Raw genomic sequence first — 10,762 nt, forward strand, 5'->3', positions numbered from 1 at the left:
ATAACTATGTTTCTTCCCAATTAAAGTGACAACCCCCCAGAAAAGTGTTTTAAAACATCCTCCTCCCTCAGTCTAAGACTAGACTTAACCTAGCCCTTTTCTGTGGGGTGGGATTAGAGTTGGGAAGATGATCAAATGTAGGTGAGATACAGGGATGAGGGAAAGTGAAGAGCTCCAGGCTATGGCCAATCAAAGGGAGATAGGAAAGGAATGGGCAGGACCACAGTTGGGTCGAGAAGAGAGGGTGATCATAAGTGGTGTAGTCACTAGCAAGCTGCCCAAATCCAGTGACTAGCCTTCCATATACGCTCATTTAAGCAATCCTCCCCCCGCCTCTTCCCTTCCCCCTCTCCCTCCCTCCCTCTCCCTCCTCCCTCCCTCTCCCTCCCTCTCTGTCTCTCTGTCTCTCTCTGTATGTGTCTCTCTCTGTGTCTCTCTGTGTGTCTGTGTCTGTTTGTGTCTGTGTCTGTCTCTCTCTCTCTCTCTCTCTCTCTCTCTCTCTCTCTCTCTCTCTCTCACACACACACACACACACACACACACACACACACTGTGATACAGTGGACATCATTCTCTGGCCTCCGCATGTAAACACATCCATACATGAAGACATCCAGAATACCCATAGTACACAGGCACACACCTACATGAATACTTACATATTCCACATAAAGACACATTAAAATAATAATAAAGTTTTAAAGGAGAAGAAAAAAGGGTCAAGGATGCATTATTTGAAAACATCATGAAACAGTGTTGCATCAAATCAAGTATCACTCAGTTTAAACAGTTCTATAGATGTTACCTTGGTGGAGGCCACATTCAGGAATTAACACGTATTTCCATGAGAATATCAAGCCTGAAGCTCACCACTCAAGGCCCTTCATAATCTGAACAAACCTCTGTCTCCATCTCCCCTTTCTCTTAAATATTTTATTTTAATCAAATTGGATATCATAGCAAATCCCAAATACCCTGTACATTTTCCCTAGATAGGGATGATCTCATGTCCTCTGCTCACTTTGGTCAGCCCAGGCTGACCCCCCACTAAAACTGGGGTTTCTTTCTAAGACCTTTCATGAACCTCTATCTAGGAATAGTTTCTAGTCCAAATTACAAAAAAAAAAAAATTTTTTTGATGTTCACTTTTACCACAGCTTTCATCACATGTGAATTTATTTTTCAAATATTTGTCTTTCTATCTTTTTACTCTGCACCAGGTTTTCATGAGGACAGGAACTGCATTTAACTATGATAATTGCCACTACTGGACACAGGCCACTGGGTTTATGCTTTGGTGTGCATTTTTTGTTAATTTATGGGCAGCTTATTTGTAGGTATTATAAACCTCATTTTGAAGATGAAGAAATTTCAAACAAGGAAGACTCGGTTGTATGGCCAGAGGCACACAAGTTTTAAACAGAGGGCTGTTTCTCATGTACCACCCACCCAATGGCCTTTTGAATCTCTTGCATCACAGAGAAAATGATAGACAGATAGATGGGTAGATGAGGGATGGGTAGCTGGTGGACAGTATTGAGAAGATCCAACAGGTCCATATCGAAAGTATTACCTTCCTTATGAGGAGCTATTTTCCTCTGCCCTGAGTTAAGTGGTAGAATAAGCAAGCCTCCCTCTGTTTTGGAAACCTAACATTCCGTCAACCTTCAACTCAGTCAGGCCAACATAATTCCCTCCACGCAAACATCACTTAGGAAAGACTCAGGCAAACTTTGTAGTGGCAAGATCTCTTTCACATCCCCTTTCTGAGTAGTTACTACATTTCTGTGACTGAGCCTTGGGTGGCTTCACCTTCCTTTGGACAGTGATGGTCTCACCTCAAAGGCAGGATAGCCACACCTCCTTCACTAGTGGCAGGGTGATATGAAGTGATGAAGGTAACAGCTTGTCCATTTTCTCTGATCTCAAAAGCCTTTAGGAATCTGTGAAAGCTGCAGTGGTCTTGAGGAAAAACACCAAGTGGAGGTTTTGTTCTACTTCCAACCCTCTGCACACCTGCATGCAGCCACCATTCCCTTCTTGATTCAATTGGACTGGCATGCTTGTCCCTTAGAGACTGACAGGTGTCACTCCTCGACATTTTTACATTCATTCTATTTTGTATGACACTAGGGTGATTTTTCACTTTTTCCATTGGTGATCAAAATTAAGACAGTTCATTCTGCATCCATGTTTACGTCATGACTGAGGTAAAGGTCTACGACAAACTCAGAAAGCCTCCAACATCCCAAGAGAATGATCTTAATGAGTTCCTGTAACTCAGTTCTCAGTATTCTCTAAGTGGGAAATGCTTAGCTGCATTTGTCCAAGCCTTTTTGTTTCTGTCCAAGGGGAAAGGTTCTGTTTCTGTCCCACCTAGTTCCACAGATAGAGTAGATGGGTAGTTCCTCATCCTCTGTGGAGAGGGCTACAAGGGAAATTACCAAGCACATGTGAAAGCAAGAACTCCTAAGAGCTCTGAATGAGACACATCGGTCATCGTTTTCCCACACATTCCCTCCTTACAATCCAGGCACTGAGTCACCTGTTATCTTGAAAATAATTCTTGGAGGACCAAGTCCAAAGAAAAAAGTAGATGAGATGTCCCAGTCCAGCTTTCCTATTAGCAAAGGTCAATGTTTACTCAAAACAGGAAACCCCACATCCTGAAACCTCATTTATTCACAATCCATAATAAATGATGCTCTTGGAACCTCATTAGAGAGAGGCAATCAGCTATACACATTTTGGCAAGGCTGCAGACCTGGGATTCAGTTTGAACTGCTATAACATAAAATAATAAAGTACGAACGCAAACAGCAAACATGTGCCCACACTGCAGCTCAGAGTGTGCCAAAGCTGACCTAATCATTATACATTTTTCATGATTCAATAAGGTTCTTAACTGGCATTTCATGGGACACTGCTGGATGAGCACTTGTGACATCAGGGCTGGCACACGGTCCACATCCTGCGACCCTGGCAGCTCCCCATCTTCCCCATTAGCTCAAACCACACAAAGAGACAAGACCAGGGCAAAAATGAGACACCTTCCTTTTTTCCAAGTATATTGGAATCCACCCAGGACAGGACAGGTTTATGAAGGATGTGGAGAAGTGTTCCCAGCATCTCAGGATTGTGTCTTCCTCCAGGGAAATCACCCCAACCACAGTCATTTGGACAGCCATGTGTAGTTTACAGGTGCTTTTTCAAATATGCTCTTTTAACCCTCACACTGAGGGCTTAGCAATTTGTTTTATTGCTCCCTGCCCCCATGCATACCTATAGATCCATAGAGGGAGGGCTAGGGAGGTCGAGGGGCTTGCATACGGATAAACAGCTGGTAAGTGCTAAAGTTGGGACTGGACCACAGTCCCGTATGCCTCTTACACCTGTGTCTCCCCTTCACCCTGAAGATGCCCCTTGGTCTACTTTTCTACCTAAAATCAGAGCTGTCAAGACAAGGAACTTGGAAAATTTCTCAGTAGAAAATTGATTCTCTTACTCCAGGTAGAAATGAGGCTGTGTTAAAACTGAAGTAAGAAAAACAATTGTCCCATCTCGTTTGCGCAGAGGAAGGTAGCAGGCCAAAAGAATATTTCATGGTGGTCAGGTTTATGCTGTGATTCCAAAGAGGTGACATTCTCAAGGTGGGAGGCTTTTAAGATTGTGGGGGGGACATTATAGGGCCATCTGTCACATTGAGTGTGTTCTTTCTAGTCTTGTTCTCATTGGTCCTTCCCTCTTCTGGGACACTTCAAAAACAAGGAAACTCAGAACCTAAGTTCATGTCTGTTGATCTTCTCCAGAGGTTTGGAAAGCCACAGGATGTCTTCTGTCTGTCACTTTTGTGCATGAGGAGAAAGAGAAGGTTTGAATTGGAAAGTTCTTGGAAATTCCTAAGTAGGAGTATTTCTGCTTACGCCCTTTCAGAAGCCTTTCATAGCCTCTAGAATCTTAAGCCAATGGGGAATAGGCATTGAGACCAGGCATCAAATCCATCACCCAAGATGACTCCAGGCTTTCTTTGGGTTTATTTTTTTTTAAGTATCTTATAGTTCTGACTTCTGCAATGGAGCTAGACACAGGGCTCTTAGAAGCACTTAGCAGGGGTCAAGCTGGCTCAAGTCGGCTCACGTCAAGTGTGCCACAACCAAACTAACCGGCAGGAGACACACTGGTGTTATTTTAATGTTCTAGTTAATTGGAAACTAAGTAGGGCCTAGTGAAAATAATTAAATCTTTCTCTGATAATTGAGAATCTTGCAGTGCCCTAGAGTGTTCATTCTAAATATCAATTATAAATCCCCTCTGGTAGGAAGACAGAAGACAAAGCCGAACCCGCGGTGACTTGGAGCCAGCTGCAGGACATCCATTTTCACTGAGCTCTTGATGCCCATCTGTGGGCAACCTTCTTTTCCCAGACAGCTGGAACAAGGAAAATTCTAAACAGCCAAGGCTTTGGCTCCCGTGAGCAACAGTTAATCAAGAATTCTGTATAACTTCAGAAATAACAACAAAACGGAGAACATGAACTCGTGGTACCTGACTGTCAAAGCACCCAGCCACAAAACCGCTTTTAAGATGTACTTCACCAGTTTGCTTTGAGCTCCACTCCCACCTTCCGCCCCCCTGACCCAGATGTGTCCTTGCCTTGGATGCATCACGTACAATGAGACAAAGGATGCTAAATAACTGGACTTTGGGTCTGGGGAGATGACTCAGTCAGTAAGGTGCTTGCCATACAAACAGAAGGACCTGAGTGTGATCTCCCGAATCCACATACACAAGCCAGGCATAGTGGCATGGACTTATAATCCCAACACTGGGGAGATGGAGACAGGCAGGTTGTTGGGATTTGTGGCCAGGCAACCTTGTCAAATCAGCAAGCTCCAGGTTCAGCGAGAGACCCTGCCTCAAAAAGCAAGGTGATGAATGATAGGTACCCACGTTTGGCCTCTGATGTCCACATATGCATGTGCACATGGACCTATGCACATGCAAATATACACAAAAGTATACACACAAATCAATGTTAAGTTCTTGAAGGCTGGCCCAGGTTCTCCATTTCAATAGTCATTGTTGTGATTTTGCAAACTCACTCCATTCACTTCTAGGACTTACTCTCCTCTGTATAGGGTCCCTTAACATTTTAGGAACACCTGTCTCCTTCCAGTTGCAGGAGAAAGGAGCAAACATTTTTCACAGCAGGCAGACAGGAGCACATGCAGAACACTTACAAAGTCTATGCCCCCTGCCCTGGAAGGTTGTGTCTGTTCATAACAATCGGGTTCAAGCCTCCCTTGAAGGGTAGAAGAAACCCTTCAAGGCTTCTTGAACACCAATAACCTCTGAATCCCACGAAACGCAAGCATCTTCCCAAGTAGTTCTTCTCAACCTCAGCTGTGTGTTAAGACCCGGGCATTTCTAAACTTTCAACGAGGATTTCTCCCCAGAATAATGAATCCACATCTTGGTTTGGGGTTGGCATCCCAAACATCAGTATTTTCAGCATTCTCTAGGTAACTCCACAGTGCAAACACTTTTGCAAAACACTGCCCTAGATAAAATGCTTCTCAAAATTACCAGTGAATAGCATCACCATGGAGAAAGCCAATTCCGAGGCTCCAGCCCCTGATTGGTTCCAATGCCTTCTGGCCACATCTAGCCTGAGAATAGACACAGCTAGCATCCTGGGCCAGTCTGATGTAGAACGCAATTTGGAAGCTTATTGAAGGACTCATTTAGCAGGAGAAGCCCAGAGAAGCCCTCTCTCTAGCTACCCATTCCTCCCACACAATTCTCAAGGTTTTTACCTCGTTCGATAGCTTTACTACACATCCTTCATTTGCCAGACAGTCTCCCCACCCCCACCCCCACGTTTCCCATATCTAGCAAATCTGTATCTTTTACCCGGAGCCTTTGATCCCACCAAGTTCAATAATTTAAGCAGAACAATCAACAGCATTGTCGTGTTTAATATTTAAACACCATAGCATCACTTAGGGCAGCTTCAAGGTGAGAGCTGGTGCCTTAGCAAACCAGGTCACTGGCTGTCAGAGGGATTGAATGTTCACGCACCAACACCGGCCAGCAGGGCAAAGGCAAAGCCCGCTGGGTTGTGCACGTCCTACCTGAAGCGTGTGCAGCAGCATCTGCAGGCCACTGCCTTCTTGTTCAGCCATCTCTCCTCAGGTCCTGGGGCACCAGTGGCCTGAGGCTGGATCCTGGCTAGAGAGGCGATACCTGCCAAGCCGACCTCGCTGCCCGCCTTGCAGGAGGAGACTGCTGTGTAGAGGCCTCAGCTACACATGCTGCAGAGTGTGAAGTTACCACTGTGCAACCTTAGCCTTCAGCACAGGCGTGGATGCCCCCTGACTCCCACTGTGGGGATTAGGTGAGCCCTGGCTCTGGGAAGGGCTGAGCATTTGGATGTAGGAGTGGGGAGGGCACCCTCGTGAGTCACTCACCCACCTCCAGACCCATGCAGGAGCCTAGAGGAAAAGCCACCCTGGATGGTTGACAAGCATTCCCAGCTGACCTGGTCAGACTCCCTGCAGAGGTTCACCCGCCCAGACCGCCCCCCCTCCTCCTCACCCTACCCCAGGCACACACTTATTTTGGTCTGTTGCCGGCTCCTGGTTGTAACAGGAGACCCAAGAGTGCTTGCACAACTGTGGCAGTTCAGGCCACAGAAGCCCAGGGCCCCCTGAGGTCCCCGGCTTAGGGATAGAAGCTCAAGACGAGAAGGAAAATAACTACCCTGGACATTTTTATGGACCAAGTCCTTTATATAGTCCTTTCATTTTCACCGGAACTGTGGCGAGGTGAGTTTTACTCTTGCTACCTTTATTTTGCAGTAGAGGAAACCAAGGGAAAGAAACACTAAGTGTCGGGAGCACAGAGTTGGGGAGCTTATGCCCGGCCACAAACAGCCAAGCTTGCAGGAAAGTGGAAACGCTAAGACAGTTTGGTCTCCTGCAGCAAGCACTCTTCAAAGCAAGAGACCAAAAAGGCTGTACCACGGTGGGACACACACACACACACACACACACACACACACACACACACACACACACCACGCCACCTCGCAGATGACACTTCCTGCAGAGCTGGGAGCTCTCAAGAGCATCCCAGGCATCTAGCCTGTGGCTGCCCAAGTGCTCTGCGGCCCAAATGTGGGAGGAGAGTGTGTGTTTGCAGGTCCTACTTGGCCTGAGTGTGAGTTCTGAGTCAGGGGTCAGGTGTGGCCAGAGTCTAAATTCAAGGGTGAATTCTTGTAGTTCTTGCCCTTAAGAAATTTCCATGACAATTGCCAAGTATCCTGTTGCACGGCAATACTCTCAGCTAAGGAAGAAGAGGATCCTAAGTTCAAGGCCAACCTAAGCCACATTATGAGATCAAGGTCAGTCTTATTTGTGGGGTGAGGTGAGGGAAGGGAAGAGAAGGGAAAGGAGGGGAGGGAAAGAGGTAATTTTAGTGGATTTAATTGTGAAAGCCTCCCATTCATTTAGGCTAAATTGCTAGTAGTGAGATAGCATGCTCTTCAGCTGTTTATCTCTGAGCAAGGATTTTCCTAAAGGCTGGAGCTAAACTCAAGCCTGGAATCCTCCTGGGTACAGGATCTTATCCAGAAGTAGACTGAAATAAGTACCATTACAACATACTGGGCAGCCATGAAGAGGGCCCCCCTCTCTTGGGTAGACCTCTGAGGAAGCTGTCTGCTTGTCTGCATTCTCTTGGAGGTTAGGGGAGACGACAGAAGATCCTAGAAGAAGCCCCAAAAGAAATGCCCTCTGGATTCAAAGAAAGACGCAATGCTGTCCAGAGAATCTGCAGTCCCTAAGACCACCGGTTGATTCAGTGACTGGAGGGAAGGATTCACAGGGCTGGTTGATCACAGTAAAGGGTTAAGAGTCAGAAAAGAAAGCTGAGAGTGGGCTTGAGCTGGCAGTGTCTATCCATGGAGGCATTCAGTCAACACTTCTCCCCACAGCCATATGTGCAGCACACACACACACACACACACACACACACACACACACACACACACACACCAAGCTAACAGAGGAAGTTTGCCCACATCTTAGAGTCCAGGGCTTTCCTTGGCATTGATCATATAGATAGAGCTCATCTTACCCTCCAGCACCTCCAGAAATCAAGGTGATAGTCCAGGGCCCAAGACCCTAGCATAAATCCCACTATTTGCATAAACAGTCTGGCCTGGTCCAGGGTCCCAGGTAAACAGACTCTCTTATAGCCAGAACATTCCAAGAGCTCTGAACTTATCTCGTAGGAGCTGGAAACAAGGGTCAAAACTTTGGACAAAATCAATTCTTTATTGAACAAATGCTTACATAACATCAGGCATGAGATTCTTGTATATTGCTAAGAAAAAAAAAATGGAGTAATACGTATAGGCCTGTATAATTCCATAGCTGGCAGCATGCTAATGCTCAAATATAGTAACTAATAAATTTCACTCGAGTGGAGTATGTTAGAAAACAGTGTCAGGAAACCCATGGGGTTTTCTATTCATCATTTTTATCAATGACTTGGATGAAAATAAATGTTACATGCTTATCAGTTTTCTGATGACACCAGTTGAGAAAGGTAGAAATACATCAGATGACATAGTTGGGCTCCAAAGAAATGTCAGCAGCCTTGAGTGATGAACCAGGTCCTACAGGATGAAAGAGAATAGAAGGGAAGCCAGAGGGAAGCTCCTCCCCTGGGTCCTCAACACAAACGGTGCAAAACTAAAGCTGGACAGCTCGGTGAACTGGTACTGGATGTGGGAAAGGCTTGGGAGTTAGCCAGCCGTGAGACCAGGTTGTCAGCATGGCCCTATGCTCCCAAAGTGTTATTCCAATCCAAAATCATCACATTAGAGGGGGAATGAATGTTGTCTCTGTTACCAAGAGGAAGTGAAGCTGGATGAAGCACTCATCTGAGAAGAGGATCAGTGTGGTGCCCAGCATTGAGGAGGTCTGTGTCATCAAAACTGGGTGTTAGCATCCTGCAGCAAAAGGACTGTCCTAATGCTGACCGAGACGATTCCCAGGCTGCTCAAACAGGCCCAGTTTCTAGAGGCACATGGGTACCCACAGAAACACAGCAAAGGCGTGTGGAGGAGGGGTGGATCCCAAAGACTAGAAGCAAGGCCAGTGGGTAAAGCCAAAAACACAAGGGAAGAGCAGCACTGACCTTCTCCAGGCAGACACTACAAGGCTGATTCTCAACAACAGTAATGCCCAGTGTGGCCCGGAAGACATCTGTGCAAAGGGTAGCAGGGGAAATGCAGGACTGAGTGGCCAGAGACAGACTCCAAGTTCAGACGTTTAGTGAGGTGAGGAGAAAGAGTGGTGTGCACTCACCCCAGGCCACACAGCCAAGACACGACAGTGGAAAATGAGGTCTCTGTCCTTTTCTGTTCTCTCAAAGCACCCTCTCCATGGAGGAAGTTTCAGTGTAACTTCAGTGAGTTCTTGCAATTTGGATAGGTTTTAATTTCAACCTATCTTAGAAATGTGCATGTGTATACATATACATATAGAGAGGGATAGAGATATTGAGATAGAGATGGAGAGAAAGCCATCTCTCCAGGCCTGATGACACCCCTTTGAAAGGTATACTTTATTTTATCCCTAGTCTATGTGTGTGTGTGTGTGTGTGTGTGTGTGTGTGTGTGTGTAATTCCTCAAAAATCTGCTTTCTAAAAAAATAAAAAATAAATAAAAAAAAAAGACACTTGGTGGTATTTAAAATCTAGACCTACCATGTTACAACTTCATTTCTACTGCTTTAGTTGCTTAATATTTAAGCTCTGCTTCATGCTACCTTTTGTCTGTATTTCAAATCTTCACAGGCCTCTTTCATTTGTAGACTTGAACGATACATTGTTTCTCACCTTCCATCTGCTCAGAGTTAAATGTTAAAGAATGTTGTGTAACGTTATCCAATAAAGTCTTTGATTTTTTTTATTTAAAAAAAAAATCTGCTTTCTGAGATATTAATCCCATGTTGAATGTTAAAGATTAAAAAAACAAGAGCTGGTCCAATGGCTCAATGAGTAAAGGCACTTGCCACCAAGCCTTACAACCTGAATTTCATACTTAAGATGCCTATGGTAAAGGAGAGAATTGAGCCCTGCAAATTGTCCTCTGACCAAATACACACACACACACACACACACACACACACACACAGAGTGCATGTTTGCCTGCTTGCACATGTACACACATACACACACACAATGTAACAAAAAAATGAAGGATTAGAAAGGAGTCAATGATAAGAAAACATTAAGTGAACAGTAATACGTGGCACCCATTCATAGTAAAATCCCCCAGGAAAAACAGTTAACAGATGAATTTATGAAAGGCTCACATTACTTTGAGTTTCCCAGTACTCGAAACACACAATTTTCTTCCTAGCTGAACAGTAAGACTAAATCTCACTCAAATAATATCCAGCATCTCTCTTGCTCAGAGATGTGTGTGTACTGATATAGACATGGTCCATGACTTTCCACTGGTCATTATGAAGGCACCTTGCAATGTGTATCAGAGTTGACTAATTGTTCCTCTTGCCCTTCAAAATCCTTCTTCCACCTTTTCTTTCCTGGTTGTGTGGCAGAGGTGTTATTCAGCTTTGCATCACGGTAACGAATTCCCTAAGGTAATCAACTTATAAAGAAGAAAGGTTTGTTTTGGCACAGTCTCCTGACCCCACCACTATGAGCCTGTGACAAAGCAGAGCA

At 45.2% G+C, this 10,762-nt stretch overlaps 1 protein-coding gene across 1 annotated transcript in view; it reads right to left on the bottom strand.

The window, feature by feature from the left end:
* The window catches only part of Agbl1 (ATP/GTP binding protein like 1), an 830,193-nt gene extending 823,692 nt beyond the window's left edge, over window positions 1-6,501 (bottom strand). Inside the window, exon 1 of the mRNA XM_037198558.1 lies at window positions 6,135-6,501. Within this exon, the coding sequence (XP_037054453.1) occupies window positions 6,135-6,185 (51 nt within the window). The 5' untranslated portion in view covers window positions 6,186-6,501. The remainder of the gene's footprint in view (window positions 1-6,134) is intronic.
* Between the last annotated feature and the right edge of the window lie 4,261 nt (window positions 6,502-10,762).

This window comes from Peromyscus leucopus, chromosome 1 (assembly GCF_004664715.2).
Source record: "Peromyscus leucopus breed LL Stock chromosome 1, UCI_PerLeu_2.1, whole genome shotgun sequence".
NCBI classification, from domain to species: domain Eukaryota; kingdom Metazoa; phylum Chordata; class Mammalia; order Rodentia; family Cricetidae; genus Peromyscus; species Peromyscus leucopus.